Source organism: Muntiacus reevesi, chromosome 5, assembly GCF_963930625.1.
Source record: "Muntiacus reevesi chromosome 5, mMunRee1.1, whole genome shotgun sequence".
Taxonomy (NCBI): Eukaryota; Metazoa; Chordata; class Mammalia; order Artiodactyla; family Cervidae; genus Muntiacus; species Muntiacus reevesi.
Window position 1 is genome coordinate 17,398,565 of NC_089253.1, and position 17,949 is coordinate 17,416,513.

At 46.6% G+C, this 17,949-nt stretch overlaps 1 protein-coding gene across 5 annotated transcripts in view; it reads right to left on the reverse strand.

Annotated features, from left to right (window-relative positions):
• USP35 (ubiquitin specific peptidase 35) overlaps positions 1–17,949 on the reverse strand; it is a 79,577-nt gene that overhangs the window by 55,390 nt on the left and 6,238 nt on the right. For all 5 annotated transcript variants that reach the window (XM_065937009.1, XM_065937008.1, XM_065937007.1 and 2 more), the window contains exons 2-7: positions 16,866–17,548; positions 15,804–15,936; positions 14,116–14,245; positions 13,595–13,696; positions 11,891–12,049; positions 7,046–7,239 (exon numbers count right to left, since the gene is read on the reverse strand). In XM_065937009.1, the coding sequence (XP_065793081.1) occupies positions 7,046–7,239; positions 11,891–12,049; positions 13,595–13,696; positions 14,116–14,245; positions 15,804–15,936; positions 16,866–17,538 (1,391 nt within the window). In that variant the 5' untranslated portion in view covers positions 17,539–17,548. The remainder of the gene's footprint in view (positions 1–7,045; positions 7,240–11,890; positions 12,050–13,594; positions 13,697–14,115; positions 14,246–15,803; positions 15,937–16,865; positions 17,549–17,949) is intronic.

Here is a 17,949-nt window from a genome sequence, read left to right on the forward strand (position 1 = left end):
CAAACCTGCTCTAAAGAAGAAAGAGGATTCTGGGAAGATGGCAGAGTAGGATATATTAGGAAACTGTCTCCCCACCTCGACAATAACTGTACCTGCAGAATCTGTCTAATGTAACTATTTTTGGAACTCTGAAGTGTGTTAAAGGCTTGCAACTTCCAGGCGAAAGCTTCCAGGGTAAGCTGGAGTCATTGTCAGTTCTCTGCACAGAAGCAGCACGGCTGTGCACATTTTCCTGGAGTGGTTTTCACACTTCTTGCAGGAGCTGGGGTAGGTAAAAAGGACTCTATCCCCCAGTGTTGAGGAACCCTGCTCCAACTGCTGCTCCTGATCACACAGATGCAGACAGAGACATGGGCAGCCATCATTGTTACAGTCTCTACCACTGTTACAAATCCTTCCATCTCAAGCTAAATTATGACTTCCAGGAGACCTAGAAGGCCAGCACCCTCCCCGCTCCCACTTTCCTACTTCACCACTTCATTTTTCGTTTTTTCCTTTTGAGGAGCCAGACATTAATGACTAGGGCATTAAAAAACAACTGCACACTATGGGGAAAACTAGTAAGTGACTGCATATGCCCATTTGAAAGCCTCAGAAAAGACCTAAGAAGACATTAAATTTATACTTCAGGCTGACCTGCAGCATACAGACAGACTATAATAATAAAAAACAAAAGCAGGGACTTCCCTGGTGGTCCCGTGGTTAAGAATCTGTCTTCTAGTGCAGGGAACTCGAGTTCAACCCCTGGTTGGGGAAGTAAGATCCCACATGCTACAGGCCAACTAAGCCTACACACCACAACTACTGAGCCCGCACACCACAATAAAGACCCAGTGCAACCAAAAATTAAACAAACAGAAGAAAACAAAACCCAGGGTAAGGAGGAGAATCTGATTTCCAGAGTTCCCGTATTATTAAACAGATGTCCAGAGCTCCACAATCACAAGCCATACAAAGAAACAGAAAAGTACAGCCCATTCAGAGGGAAAAAAAAAATTCAACAAAATATGTCCCTGAAAAGGACTTAAAAGCAGATGTATGAAACCAAGACTTTAAAGCAATGGTCTTCAAGGTGATAAAAGAACTAAAGGAAGAATGGAGAAAGTCAAGACAATGATTTGTGGGCAAAATAGAAATATCAATAAAGAGATAGAAAAACTAAAAGAGAAACAAAAAAAGAAACTCTAGAGCAGAAAAGTACAATAAATGAAATTTAAAACTTACTAGAGGTAGATTTTCAGGTTTGAGCAGGCAGAACAACAACTCAGTGACCTTCAAGACAGGACAATGGATTTTATCAAGGCTGAGGAACAGAAAGAAAAAAGACTGAAGAAGAGTGAACAGAACCTAAGAGGTCCAAGGGACACCGTGAGAAGGAACCAAATACTGTGGGAGCCCAGAAGGAGGAGAGAGAACGAAAAAAGGGCAGAAAGAATGTCTGAAACAAACAATGACTGAAAACTCCTCAAATCTGATGAAAGACAAAAATGTAAACATCCAAGAAGTTCAACAAAATCCAAGTGAGAAGAATTCAGAGACCCACACCACTGAGACTGATCATAACCAAACTTTCAAAAGACAAACAGCAAAATCTTGAAGGCAGCAACAGAGAAGCAAATCATCACATACAAGGGATCCTTAATAAGATTATCAGTAGATTTTCTGACCAGAAACTTTGGAGGCCATAAGAAGGTGGACAGATATATTCAAAATGTTCAAAGAAAAAAAATCTGTCAACCAAAATTCCTAAATCTGGCAAAATTGTTCTTCAGAAGTGAGGGAGAATCAAGACATTTCCAGATAAACAAAAGCTGAAGGAATTCATGAGCACTAGACCTGTCATACAGAAAGGCTCAAAGGAGTTTTGCAAGGTGAAAAAAAAACACACTAGTCAGAACCTCAAAGTCACATAGAAAACCGTGGGTCACAAATGAAGCCTCAGTAAAATTAAGAAAGTTAAAATTGTATCAAGCATCTTCTCTGGCCACAACGGTATGAGATTAGGTATCAATTACAGGGGGAAAAAAAACTGCAAAAAACACAATCACATGGAGATTAAATAATACATTGCTCAGTAACAAAGAGGTTACTGAAGAATAAGAAGGGAAATCAAAAGATTCCTAGAAACAACTGACAATGAAAACACAACACAAAACCTATGGGATGCAGCAAAAGCAGTTCTTCTAAGAGAGAAGCTTATAGCAATACAATCCTACTTCAACAAACAAGAGAAACACTGAATAGACAACCTAACTCTACACCTAAAGCAGCTGGAAATGGAAGAACAAAAAACCCACAAAGTGAGAAGGAAATAAATCATGAAGATCAGAGCAGAAATAACTGAAAAAGAAATGAAAGAAACAATAGCAAAGATTAATAAAACTAAAAGCGGGTTCTTTGAGAAGATAAACAAAATGGACAAACCATTAGCCAGACTCATCAAGAAAAAAAAAAGGGAGAAAAATCAATCAACAAAATTAGGAATAAAAAAGGAGAGGTTACAAAATGCAGAAATACAAAGGATCATAAGAGACTATTATGAGCAACTATTCGCTAGTAAAATGGACAACCTAAAGGAAATGGACAGGTTCTTAGAAAAGTTCAACCTTTCAAGACTGAACCAGGAAGAAACAGAAATTATGAACAAGCCAATTACAAACACTGAAATTGAAACTGTGATCAAAAATCTCCCAAAAAACAAAAGCCTAGCACTGGATGGCTTCACACATGAATTCTATTAAACATTTAGAGAAGAGTTAATGTCTATTATCCTTCTGAAACTCTTCCAAAAAATTTCAGAGGAAGGAACATTTCCAAACTCATTCTACGAGGCCACAATCATTCTGATACCAAAACCAGACAAAGATATCACAAAAAAAGAAAATTACAGGACAATGTCACTAATGAACATAGACGCAAAAGCTATAATAAAATTCTAGCAAACAATTCAACAACATGTTAAAAAGATCATACACCATGATCAAGTTGGGATGCAAGGATTCTTCAATATACACAAATCAATCAATCTGATACACCGTGTTAACAAACTGAAAGATAAAACCATATGATTATCCCAATAGATGAAGAAAAAGCTTTGAACAAAATTCAGCACCCATTTATGATTAAAAAAAAAACTTCAAAAAATGGGCATAGAAGGAAAAAAAAAAGGGCATAGAAGGAACCTACCTTAACATAATAAAGGCCGTATACAACAAACCCACAGCAAACATTCTCAAAGGTGAAAAACTGAAAGCATTCCCTCTAAGATCAGAAACAAGACAAGGGTGCTCACTCTGACCACTATTATTCAACATAGTTTTGGAAGTCCTAGCTACAGCAATCAGAAAACAGAAAGAAAAGGAATCCAGATTGGGAAGGAAGAAGTAAAACTCTCACTGTTTGCAGATGACATGATACTGTACATAGAAAACCCTAAAGATACTATCAGAAAACTACTAGAACTAATCAGTGAATTTAGTAAAGTTACAGGATACAAAATCAATACACAGAAATCACTTGCATTCCCATATACTAACAATGGAAAATCAGAAAGAGAAATTAAGGAATCAATCCAATTTATCATTGCAACAAAAAGAATAAAATACCTAGGAATAAACCTACCTAAGGAGACAAAAGAGCTGTTTGCAGAAAACTTTAAGACACTGATGAAAGAAATCAAAGACATAAACAGATGGAGGAATATATTCCATGTGTCTGGGTGGGAAGAATCAATATTGTGAAAATGACTGTACTACCAAAAGCAATCTACAGATTCAATGCAATCCCTATCAAGCTACCATGGCATTTTGCACAGAGATAGAACAAAAAATTTCATAATATATGGAGACACAAAAGACCCCGAAGAGCCAAAGCCATCTTGAGGAAAAAGAATGGAGCAGGAGGAATCATCTTACCTGATTTTAGATGATACTGCAAAGCTACAGTCATCAAGACAGCATGGTACTCACACAAAAACAGAAGTATACACCAATGGAACAAAATAGAAAGCCCAGAGATAAATCCATGCACCTATGGGCACCTTATCTTTAATAAAGGAGGCAAAAATATACAATGGGAAAAAGAGCTCTTCAATAAGTGGTACTGGAAAAACTGGACAACTTTGTGTAAAAGAATGAAATTAGAACACTTCTAACATCAAACACAAAGATAAACTTGAAATGAATTAAAGGCCTAAATGTAAGACCAGAATCTATAAAATTCTTAGAAGAAAACACAGGCAAAACGCTGTATGACATAAATCATAGCAAGATCCTTTATGACCCACCTCCTAGAATAATGAAAATAAAAACAAAAAGCATAACTTTTGACTCCCCCAAAATGTAACTGCTAATAGCCTACTGTCAATGAGAAGCCTTAACAATAACATAAGCAGTTAATACATACTTTTAATGTTATTTATATATCAACATATATTTCATATATTCATGACATACCTTCTAGGCTACAAGGTTTGCCTTCAATTTTTTCTCAAATTGTCACAAATCTCCAAAAATTTTCCCAATATATTTATGAGGAAAAAATCCACATATTAAGTGGACCCATGAAATTCAAACCTATGTTGTTTAAGGGTCAACTAATGTTATACTGAATCATTACACAATACACTTGAAATTAATGCCATGTTATATGTCAATTATATCTCAATAAAAGTAAATTTTTAAAAAAGCAACCTCTTTCAACAACTTAAAAAAAAAAAAGACTATCCATTCCACAGAGAATCTTTAAACATGGTACAAATGAACTTATTTACAAAGTAGAAACAGTCACCGATGTAAAAAAAAAACAAACCACCGGTTATGGTTATCAGTTGCCGGGGGAAAAGGAGGGGAGATGTGGGGATTGATATAGGCATACTACTATATATAAAATAGATAACTAATAAGGACCTACTGTATACAACTGGGAACTCTACTCAATATTCTGCAGTGGCGTATGTAGAATCTAAAAAAGAGTTAATATATGTCTATGTATACCTGATTCACTTTGCTATGCAGCAGAAACTAACAGAACACTGTAAATCAACTACATTCCAATAAATATTTTTTTTTAAAAAAAAGATTATCCACAGAGTAAAAAGGCAACCCAAGAAGGCTCTGGGAAAAAATATTTGCAAATCATGTATGTGATAAGGGATTAACATTCAGAACATACCAAAAAAACTCCTAAACCTCAACAAAAACAACCTGATTCAAAAATAGGCAATGGATTTAAACAGACTTTTTGCCAAAGAATAGACACAAATGGCCAATAAGCACATAAAAAGATGCTCTACATCACTAATCATTACAGAAACGGCAAATTAAAAACCATAATGACATACCACCTCACACCCATTTGTTATTGTTGTTGTTTAATTGCTAAGTCATATCTGACTCTTTCATTACCCAATGGACTATAGGCTGTCAGGATCCTCTGTCCATGGGATTTCCCAGGCAAGAAGACTGGAGTGGGTTGTCATTTCCTTCTCCAGGGATCAAACTCCCATCTCCTGCATCAAAGTATAGGAGGGTAGGTGGGTTCTTTACCACTGAGCCACCAGGGAAACCCTTACACCTATTAGGATGACTACTGAAAGAAGAAAAAAAACAGAAAAGAAATCTTAGAAAGATAGAGAGAAATCTGAACCTTTATGCACTGTTCGTAGGAATGTAAACTGGTGCTGTCACTGTGGAAAACAAGATAGAGGTTCCTCAAAAAGACTAAAAAACAGAACTACCAAATGACCCAGAAATTCCACTTCTGGGTATGTATCTGGAAGAATCATAAGCAGAGTCTCAAAGAGATACTTGTACTCCCATGTTCATAACAGGTAAAACACAGAAGCAAACCGCGTGTCTATCATTTTACCAATGAACAGATTACCAAAATGTGACTTATACACACAATGGAATTTTACCCAGCCTTTAAAAAGGAAAGAAATTCTGTGATGTGCTACAATATGGATGAATCTCGAGGATATTTACTAAATGAAATAAGCCAAAAAGACAAATACTGCATAGAAGCAGAGACAACAATCACAGAGACAGAAAGTATAATGGTGGTTACCAGAGGCTGTGGGGGAGGGAGAATGGGAATATGGGAAGCTATTACTTAACAGGCATAGAGCTTCAGATTTAACTCTCAGGAAAAGAGTTAAAGGGATGGAAGGTAGTGATGGTTGCACCACAATTGTGAATACAGTCTGACACCACTGAACTGTATACTTAAAAATGGTTAATAGGGTAAATTTTAAGGTATATGCATTTTTAAACACACACACACACAAAAGGGAAATTGAGGTGCCTCCCCTGGTGGTCCAGTGGTTGGGAATCTGCCTGGCAATGCAGGGGACACGGGTTCGATCCCTGGTCTGGGTACTAAGACCCACATGCCTCGGGACAACTAAGCCCATGTGCCACAAGTACTGAACCCGGGCACCTGGAGCCCATGCTCTCCAACAAGAGAAGCCACCACAACAAGAAGCCTGCGCACCACAACCAGAGCAGCTCCCGCTCACCCCAACCAGGCGGAGCCGGCGAGAAGCAACTAAGGCGCAGCGCAGCCGTAAATAAATAAATTTTTTTTTTTTTTAAAAAAAAGGAAATTAGGGAGGAAAGTATGTCTGCTTCTGTGGCTGAAACCTTAACTGATCTTTAAGCAAGTCATCAGTTGAATAGGTACCCACTGACGATAACAATTTTCTTTCACTAATGCCCAGGAAAGTGGAAGTTCTACCATGGAAGACACTGTCCACCCTCACAGACTCCAGGAGAAAAGTCAGTGATGTCGACCAACGCAGCAGACCCACTTCCCGCTGCAGCCTGACCCCCAAATCCCCATCTCAATTTCCCATCAAGTCTTGACCTACTGCCTTGACAATGGCCTGCAGCCCTCTGGGAGTTCTCACCTGCCCTTCACATACCCACAGACCTCAGGGAACTGTGCCCATAATACACATTAGGAGCCCTCCATCCCCACCCCCACACACCGGGAAGCCCAGCAGAGAGAGGCAGAGGCAGACAAGAAATATAAAAGCAGCACCTACTCGGAAGCCATGAACAAGGCCTGAAGGATGCTGTTCACATAGCACGTGTTGCCCAGGTTGATTAAACCGATCTTGCCCGTGTCTGACTTGGCCATGAGCCGGGGGTAAAAGCCAGCCAGCTCACTCTTCTGCGAGGTCCAGGCATCCTGCCCCAGCAGCTGCTTGATTCGGTCCTCATTGGGAACATGGAGGTCCTGAGTGAGGAACAAGCCGGAGGAACACTGAGCACCAGCGTTAGCTCTAAGAATACCACCTCCTCGAGGAAACCCTAGGGTATAGTCTACCACACACGGGTCAAGCACACCACCCCAAAAAGTCACAGAGATGTGTGTCAACAGTCCCCTGCTTTCAAACGTATTCTAGGTTTTCATCTTGACATGTGGGCCTTCGGGATGATCTTTCATGCCACAGCTGCCTTTAGAAACGGGTAAAATCTTCACGACGTAGATGAAACAACCAAGATACAGACAGAGAGGCAATAAATGAAGACTCTATTATATGTTGAGATGAGTCTAGGACAGGACACACTTTAAGCAATGATGACACTGGCCCCCCGGCCCAATCCAGCCGTGCTGAGATCTCAACCCTGGTCCTGACTCCTGTCCTCACAGCTCTCTGGCTGTGGTCAGTAAGCCAGCCTGACTCAGTCAGTTAACCTCCCTGGACCACCTACTGTTTGTCAGTTCAGCACGCTATACTTTCATGATGCCTGCTCCCATGTTCACCTGCTTCATGTTCAAGTTTGCGGAGTCAGCTTTTTCAAATTAGTCAACACCCCCCCTTCACACACACACACCCCGCCCCAGGAACCTGATCCCACCGTCAGGACGGTGGGAGGATCCTGGGGATCTGAGGCATGAGTCCTTGGTCACAGGCCCAGGGAGTAGCACACCTTACCATTCACTACCCTTTTTCACACCGGACAGCTGCACTGAAGACAATATAACCAAAGCAGTGGCTCTAAGGATGACACAGTCTAAAGAAAAACACCTAAGCATAATAATGCAATGTTATTCAGTAGATTTAGGTGATATTCACGACAGTTCCACTAGCCCCGTTCTTATTTCCAGATCTTTCTAGCACAGCTCCTAGATTTGTCTAAGGTTCCTGAGCTTCAAACCAGCTTAGCAGCCCTCATCACTGCAAAAGGTAGGGCTCAAGCAGTGGTTTAATACATTTGCTCACTCATTTCCCACAATTGTTTATCAGATAATTTATCAGATTAGTCAGTCACCTCCCACAGATAGTAAAAATATAGGAGGTGCCTGAGGTAAGAAGCTAGGCATGTGTGCTCCGTCGTGTCCAACTCTTTACGACCACATGGACTGTAGCCAGCCAGGCTCCTCTGTTCATGGAATCTTCCAGGCGAGAATACTGGAGTGGGCTGCCATTTCCTTCTCCGAGGGATCTTCCTGACCCAGGGATCGAACCCACGTCTCTTGAGTCTGCTCCACTGGTAGGCAGATTCTTTACCAGCTGAACCACCAGAGAAACCCAAAGAAAACAAGCTAGGGGCTCAGTAACTTTGCAGTTCCTTCTTTTTACTTCCTACTATCCCAAATCCAACCCCACCCCACATACAACATGAACAAATAGGGACAAAAAGACAGACAGAACCAACACTCCCTGCTCCCCCAAAACAGATACCACAAGATGCAAAAATATCCACGCTAGAAAAAAATTCAAATGTCATTTTTCCCAAAGAAGGTAACTTGTACTCATAGGAGAATAAAGAGAATAAAACAAAAACTTTCAAATAACTTTCAAGCTCCTCCTGTTACTAGAAATCAACATAAAATGTAGCTCCCTCAGCAAGGACCACAGCCCCCAGAGAAACTGCCATAACTTAAGACAACTGCCTAAGTGAGAGAACTTTCCAGAATTTATAAAGGTGCCTGTATACAGAGGTCGGGAAGACTCCCTGGAGGAGGAAATGGCAACCCACACCAGTATTCTTGCCTGCAAAATCCCATAGACAGAGGAGATTGGCAGGCCACAGTCAGTGGGGTTGCAGAGAGTCTGACATGACTTAGCAACTAAAAAACAACAATTCAAAGGGTGAATAAAATGTGGAAGAATTTTATAAACAATAAATCCTATTAATACTTTGCAGACTTTGCCTCTCAAACTGGTTTGTACCAAAGGGTAGTCAAAGCCACACAACAAGTATCACACATCTTCCTAGATCTATATTAGCTAAAATCCAAGGAAGAAACATATGTTTCTATTAAAACAGATATTTATAATTATGAAGTATATACTTGAATCTTTGAGATGACATGAGATTTTATAGAAACTGAGCTTGTGTCAGGCTGCTTGGGGTAAGTCCCCTCTTCCGGGGTCAAGTACTTCGGAGGAGACGTTGAGAAGCCCAGATCTGCTGGACCAAGCAGTCACTCAGCCTCATTGTCTGCCCATCTTCTCATCTAACCTCCCTTCCACCACACATGACCACCAAACTGGACATGCACGTTCTTGCTCCCACACCTTATCCCCTGGCCTCCTCCTCCCAGTTCCTGTCCCTCAAGCTCTAACTCCTATATCCCCTCTCCAGAAGACTTTCCATAATCTTCTCAAGAGGGGGCCCTCACACTGTCTACACCTGTCTCATACAGCTTAACTGCCTACAGATAGTTGCATAGGTATTTGCAGTCTCCCCTCGCCCCCCGGATCAGACCATAGCCTCCAGTGTGCAAAACCTGGGTCTCCCTCAGCGTGAGCTTCCCCTGGTGCCCAGTTCAGGGCCTTGCTCCCTCTTTGTTCACACCTCCATGATACCATATGTCACACCACAGTCCTGTTCATTCATTCACTTATTAGATACACAGATCAAAACAACACAGTCCCTGCCCATCAGAAGCTCAGAGGAACAGTCATTTCCAACAAGTCTGAGCCCTGTCTCCTCTGCTCAACCACCTCCAGTGCCAAGGAGCTCATGATCTAACAAGGCAGCTGCTTCTGCTGTTGGCTAGTTCTAACTTTTTAAAAACAAACAAACAAACTCTTTCTCATGCTCAACTGGAAGAACTGAGAAAATCCAAGTAAATGCCAGGTAAATGTTTGTTGTGTTTACCAACTCTCATTCATGGGGGACTGTTCCCTTGTGTGTTTTGTAATCTGGGGATTATAAACTCATCTTGAGTGGAATTTTATCTTTGTGGCTTGAAAGCAGTTTCTTTCCTGCTTTTATTAGGCAACCCTTGGGTATTACAAGCTTATGACTACTTTCAGTGTTAGTATCTGAGCTTAAGGGGTCCCATAACCGCAAAAAAAGATAAGAACCTGAACCCCTAAAACCACATGAGAGCAGTCCAGTGATGACAAATTTATTTTTTCCCAATCCAAGCCAGAGAACTTTCCTTGATGTCTATTTGGGACCATGTGCATTTTTTATAGAACATCATTTTGCTAATAGTAAAGCCTTTCTTGGGTCCTGAATTACAGGGGCCCCTTGATACTAACTCCCTCCTGGGGGCAGGCCCTAACCTCAACTCCTGTCCCCACCAGCTCACGCCCCATGGGGACTGAGGTTGGCCATCTCACCCAACCTCCCTTCCCACCCCATGGCAAAAGAGTATCACCTCTCATTCACCACTCTGGAATTTGGTTGTCTCTTCCTTTCAGCCCCTGTGGATCCCCACTTACTCTCTTGCAAGCTCAGCTATATACTTAAAAAGATGTTATATTTTAACAAGCATTTCTAGGTGTTTGGCAATGGGACATTTCTCAGGTTACTTATCTGCTGTGTTACAGAAATGGAAGTCAGATCAGAGGTCCTAAAAGGATCACCACCTACCTGGACACCCGTCACCCACACTTGAACCTGTCCTCTGAATCACGCAGTGGGAAAGAGCTCGGCAACCCCAGGCTGGCTGCGATTCTCACTATCTGGCTGCGATTCTCACTATCTCCATGACTGTGAATAAAACACCACACCTCTCAGAGTCTCATTTTCCTCATCTATGAAACTGAAACAGCAGCACCTGCCTCAAAGGTTTCTAGTGAGCAACAAAAGACAGAATGTATTGGAAGACACTGGCAAGTGTGACTCTAGCTACAAACACTGGTTATTGTCCTAGCTGTTCAGATGAAGCTGGGTCAGAAGCCCTTTCTTCCTTGCAGCCTCCTCCTCTGACAGGAGGAGATCTATCCCTCCTCTGCCTCCTCACTGCTCTTGGGCTGATCCTCACAGGCATTTCATAAGCTGCTTAGGTCAGAGTTATGGGTAAACACGTCCGTCACCCCACTAGGCTGTGAGCTCCTCAAAGGGAGGAGATTTGATCTGCCTCATGCCTGCATACCCAGTTCCCAGCCTGGGCCAGAGTAGGGCATAAGTCTGCTCCGGGAGTGCTCAGTCTAACAGCAGACCGACACACAGACAAACAGTGACGATGTGTGGCAGAGGGATGTACGAGGGCTGTGGAAGCTCAAAGAGGCCATGATCCAGACAAGGGGCAGGGCTGGGGCAGGGTCACTCAGAGTCATCAGGGGTCACATCAGAGTCATCAGCCATCACCTTCCTGAGGGAGGTAACCCTTAAGCAGAGCCTCCAAGAAGGCTTAGGAGGAGGAGCAGGAGCGATCTAGGCAACACAAGAGAGGAGTTTAAGTTAGAGTGATTGGCACGTACAAAGGCTCAGAACAATCAAGACCGGAAGATCCGTCTAGGGGAATGGCAGGCGGCTCAGGGTGCCTGAAGCACAAGACGGGCCGGGGGAGACGACAGGAGACAGTCAAGGGCCAAAGGATGGACAGCTGCCACCAACCTGCAGTGTGGCCTTGAGCAAAGCCCAAACTGGCACCTTTGTCAGAGTGGGGCGCGGGAACAGTGGGGACTGTCGCTCACCTTGATGGCCTCCATGACGGGTTCATACAGATCCGGGAAGCCGGGAAACCGGAACACCATGCAGTGGACCAGCTCTGCCAACTGCTCCAGGCAGCTGGTCCCCGAGTTGGAGTCCTCCTTGACCAGAGACGCCACCATTGGGGGGATGTGAGGGAGGAGCTGAGAGAGCAAAGGAGGGTGAGTCAGCACCAGGTTCCCCTGACTTGTGGGGTGGTGGTCAATGCTGGAAGCACCAGAGCTTCTTAAAAGCAGGGGGTTGTGTCCTCCTGACCACTGTGCCCCTTACCTTCATGGGGCTCTAAGCTCTGCAGGCAGGTGACTCTACAACACAAACGATCTTGGATACTCTGTCTCAGTCTCATCATCTATTTAATGGGACAAACAGTTCCCTGCTCACAGCTGAGGGCAGGCCTGAGCCCCAGCTATCAAGTATCAGCTAACCAATCTGCCTGAGGAGCCCGAAGGCCAGAGTGACCCGGCTTACTCTGTCACCCAGGAGAGATGCTGGGGCCACAGTGTGGTCAGCTGGGGGCAGCTCTGACAGAGCATGAGTGGCAGCAAACGTTTAACGTGTGAAGTACTTCCTCCTCACGGTGACATGTGGTGATTACTCTCCCCATCTTATAGATGAAGAAATTAGAGAGGTGATGCAATTTGCCAAGGACTTCACCATGGGTTATGGCAGAAGTTGCTGTCTGAACCCAAAGCCCATTTTTTTCCCTCTGTGCTACCAAGTGTTAACTTTCAAACCTATAGAGAAGCCACACCATAATATACCAGGGATGAGAGTCAGGCCACAGAAACTGGGGGCAGGGGAGCCCAGGAGAAGGATGAAATTTTTAAAATATAGTATCTATATATATGTAATATCAAGTGCCTTGGGTGTAACAGGCTATGACAAATGTGACCTCATCTAACCCTGTTCCACCAGCCTAAGGGTTTACCCCCAACCCAGGCTCTGAGAGCTAAGTGTCAGGCCCAAGGTCACCACATCTGGTCAATGGCAAAGCTGAGACTCAATCCCACGCAACCCCAATCCCTGGTTCGGTGCTTTTCCCACTGCACATGTCAGGAAGAAAGATGTTTTGGCACTGATCAAGGGCCACAAGAAGCCCAGGCCCCTTCTGCAGGGCTGCAGGCTGCTCTTCCCAAGGGAGGGCCCAGAAGGCAGCCGAGAGGGCCCGAAGCTGAGGACAGGCCTTCTGGATGCTGACGGACAGCAGGGTTTAGGAGGGACGTTGGGTCAGGAGTCAGACCAACTCAGCTGGAATCTTCCCTGTACCACTCACCAGCAGTGTGCCTGCGACATGCAATCTAATCTCCGTAATCTGCAGTTTCTTCAGTTGAAAAATGGAGAAAATGACAAAACCTCTGTCTTGGGGCTACTCTGGGAGTAAAATGAACAAACATGTGTAATGTCCTTAGCACTGTGCCTGCCACATAGCTGGCACCCAAGAAACACCGCTGCCATCATTCTAGGCCTGTCACTCTACTTAGGGCCCAGGGGGACCATCACACACATTCTTTGCCCTCAGTTTTCTATCTGTAAAATTGGACTTCAAGTCTCTTCCAGTGCTAATATCCAGGACTTGGAGGTCTTAGCCTTCAAGCCCCAACAGAGGGAGCACATCTGGCCTCTAGCCAGACCAGTGGAGGTTGCAAGGCCACCCACCCATCCTCGGGGCAACATGCAGGGGTCCTTACCAGGTGGAAGGCCTCATGGGAATGCTGGAAGGTCAGGAGCATGTACTTGAGTACGGACAAGGCGGCACCTCGGACAATGGGATACAAAAGCTTGGAGAAAACCTGAAAAAAAAAAAAACCCTGGTCAGGAGTCCCCCAGACTTGGGCCACCCAGGGCCAAGTGTAGCCACAGGCCTGAAAGGGGGCCAGAGACGCCGGAGTCAAAGCAGCAGACCCATGAGGGAGCAAGAACACAGCGGAGCTCACAGACTCGGATGGATGGACAGCCGGTGAAACGGACAGCAAGACGGTCAGATATCTGATGGATGGATGGACCAAAAGTGACAGACACACACACTTCAATGAAGAGCCAGAGGAATGACTGGGGGAAACCTGAAGCCCAGAGGAAAGCAGTGAATTGTCCCAGGTCACACTGAGCTTGGGTGGGAACCTCAGTGCTCTGGCTCCCAGACCTGCACTGCCCCTGGCAAGAGACTAGCGGGAAAGGCCAGAGGCCAGGGCTAGCACAGGGGCCCACCAACCTTCTCAATTTTGGCGAGTGAAACCTCGATCAAGATGCTGAACTTCTTAACAGCGGCCAGACCCTTCAGCAGTGCAATGATCCACTTGTCAATATTCTTCCCCAGGGGCCAGGACACCCAGTCGATCATCCTGGTGAGGGGAGTGACAGTGACACAAGGACTGGAGTCCCAAATGCCCCCTGGGAGGGTGCAGCCCAGGGACCAGCCAGACTGACCTGAGATCCCCCCACACTGACTCACACCTACACCAGACAGCCCTGGGATCTGGAGGATGAACAGGACACCTTGGGGAACTAACTACAAACGAGCCAAGCACAGGCACCTGGCAGAGACTGGGGCTCCCAGCCCGACATGGGGGAGCCGGGCCCTCTCAGTGACCCAAACCTCACCCCACACACGTTGCGCTGCACTGGCAGGACAGGGCTTTCAGCTGCCTCTGCCTGGACTGTGGGGCCCAATGGCAGAAGAAGTACTGCCCCCAGGCCAGAAGCTCTGGCTCCAGCAAACCTTTGCTTGTGACCTGGAGCAAGTCAATTACTCTCTTTAGCCTCAGTTTCATCCTCTGTCAAATATAGACGACACCTACCTCACAGGGTTGTTGTATGGATCAAGAGATAACAATGGCTAACCGATAACATTTATTCATTCCGCAACAGGCATTGCTCTGCCTTACATGTATTTACCCATGTGACCCCCCACAAGATAACACCTGCATGCACTGAGCATGAAGCTACCACATAGTAGGTACTCGGGGAAAAAAGCACTAGTATCATTATTTTTATACTCGGTACCTCCTGCTACAAAGAAAAGCAAAGAAGTAGTAAATATGGTAGTAACAGCTACCATGGCACTATTCTAGACACCATATAACATCTCATTTTACCTAATTCAACCCTCACAACAACCCTGTAAGATGGGTCCAATTATACTACAAATTACATATGAGGACGCTGAGGCATAGAGGGATTTAGTAACTTGACCAGAATCACACAGGCCAGAAGTGGGAGAGCCAGGACTTGAACTCAGGCAGTTTACTTCTAGAGCCCACTCTCTCACCCATTAAAGACAAGGAATCCGGGAAGGCCCAATGGAGGAGACAGTGGATCTGCACACAGGAATGGAAAGAATGGTAGGGGGAGGGGGGATGCCAGGCAGATGGAGTCTGCAGAGCCAAAGGCCCGCAGGCAGGAGGGTAGGTGTCATATTCTGAGATCACTGGCCAGGCAAGTGTGACTAGATCACAGATGTGATGATGTTCAAATGAGGTGGGGGATGTGCAAGAGCTCTGTGAGCTGAAAAGTACCCAAACTCTGTTTACCATACTTGCCAAACTCCGAAAGTACTTCATAAAGTACTTTTATCTCCTACCATTGACCCCATGGGAGCCTGACAACGTCTTATACTACCTCTGCTATTACAGACAGGAGAACTGAAGCTCAGAGAGTCCACTGACTGGTCTAGGGTCACAGAGCTGGTATCCAGCCCGAGAGCATCACTAGAGCAAAGCTCTCTGTGTTTCCCACACCCAGCCCTGGACCAGGCACAGGAAGGGCTCAAAGGATGGGTGGACTGGACAAGCACGAGGGCCTGAGCCCTCTGACACTAAATCTAGCCCAGCAATCCCACCCAGTGGAAGGGGCTTCCGGGACACAAGGAGGGACCTGACCACCACTTGTCTCTCAGCCCACCTGCTGATGGCAGTCAGCATCTGGGAGTCCGTCACACTGTCATCATTGCTGAGGTTCCGGACGACACCATCCATGAGCTCCAACGGGAGGTGCTGGACCACACTGGCGAGGGCGCTAGACGGTGGCTCCTCCTCTGGAACAGGGGCCAGGGCTGAGCTTAGAGGACAAATGGGGCCCACACCTCCCCTAGCACCCCATGTCCTTCATGCTGCCAAGGAACTAGGGGCCCTGTGCAAAGAGCACATCGCGGCCACCTCCTTGCCTCCTACAGCATCCCGGCCTCTTTCTCATCTTAGCTCATTCACTCAACAGACCTTCACTGGCACTGCTTTGGCCCTGAGCTGGGCAAAGAAAAAAGTACTAACCCCTAACTACGCCTAAGGCCCTTAGACAGTTAACAGTGGAGCTGGAAAGAACAGGAAGGAGAGCAATGTGACTTGAGGGGAGGGAGGACATCCCAGGTGAACCGAATAGACATTTAAAAAGAAAAAATTAGTCATCAAAATTTGTTGTCCAATTGTATGAAAGACCTAGGTCCTTACACACCCAGCCTTGGTTCCTCCTTCTGCCAGGTGCATTCCCTTCCTTTCCCATGAACAACCCTATAATCAGGGAAGGCACAAATTTTATTTTAGTCATTTAAACTACAGTCCAATTTCCACAGCTGTCAACAGAGGGCCAAGATTTACAATTCACAGTTGACAGGTACAGGCTCCATCACGTCTCGATCTACCCCTGCTGCCTGGCGCTACCCAACTCTCAAGGACAGCCTCAAAAATCATCACTTGGAAACGCACCTGACCCACAGAGCATGATGATCACCCCCGCTTCCTGTTGACTCACTCATCCCCCTCCCCCAACTCCTCCTGGCCAGACCAAAGGATTGGAGCCCCCACCTCCACCCGCAGGAGCTCAGGAGGGGCCTGCTAAGTAAATGAAGGAACACAGCACATCCCCACACACACCCCTGTGCACTAGCATGCATACACCACACCGCCAAGGGGGCGCGCCACGCAGAAGACTGCACGCACGGGCCCCACTGCGGCCCCAGGGCACACGCACCTGTGCAGGAGATGACAGCGAAGAGCTCCTTGAGGCAGGGCAGGATGGCGGCGGGCTGCGCGCGCCACAGCTGCGCCAGGAGCCCGCTCACCTGCTGGGCCTGCTCCAGGAATTCCACGGCGCCCTCCTCGCCCTCGGCCGGACAGCGAAAGCGCCCGAGGCAGCGCACAAGCTGCTGGCAGAAGAGCAGGCGGTGAGGGCCGTCAGGGACGCAGCGCGGATGCCGCGCCAGCAGCCGCGCCACCTGCGCGCAGACCGCGGGGCCCGGGCGCTCGCACACCGTGCGCAGCACCTCGCGCCGCAGCAGCGCGAACACCTCGTCGGCCCCGGGCCCCTCGGGCAGCAGTTGCAGGCAGAGCTGCACGCAGGCTAGTGCGCGGGCGCTCGGCGGCCCGGTGCCTCCCTGGAGGAGGCGCAGCACGCGGCGCGCGCTGAAAAACTCCGCGAAGACCTCCGGGTGGTGGCGGCCGGCCACGTGCAGCAGCTGGCAGCCCACGCGGCGGGGCAGTTCGTCGGCGCCGCTCACGTAGAGGCGCGTACCCAGCGCCAGCAGCGCCAGGCACTGCTCACGCTCCAGCGGCTGCCGCGCCGCCTCCAGCACGCGCCGCACGAGCCCTTGCTTCACGCTCGCCGGGTACGATGATGTCACCACGGCCTCCAGGATCTTGTCCATGGTGGCCAGGCTGCGGGGGACAGGGAGCAGGGTCACAATCTGCCCGACAGAACAACCGAACCCCCCCCCCCCCGCAACGCGGTCCCCTGCGTGCTGAGACTTGGGGGCGAGCAGCTCAACCTTTCTGGGCCCCAGCTCCCCAACCGTGAAATGGGGCAAGGATGCCGAAGTCCCTGGGAGGTATCCTAATGAGATAAAAGCACAATGCATGGCACATAATAAGCCCCTGTGGGTTGTAATTATTGCTGATACATCTCACAAAGCCAACATCTTGAGCCTTCCCCTTTCCTCCGCCCCTTTGCCTCCGTCCCCCCAACCCCCCACCCCCGGGCCTCCCTGACCACCTCGACCATTCTTGGCAAGGCAGCTAAGAGCTGGATCTAGAAGCTGCTGTCCAGAGCCCTGGCCAAC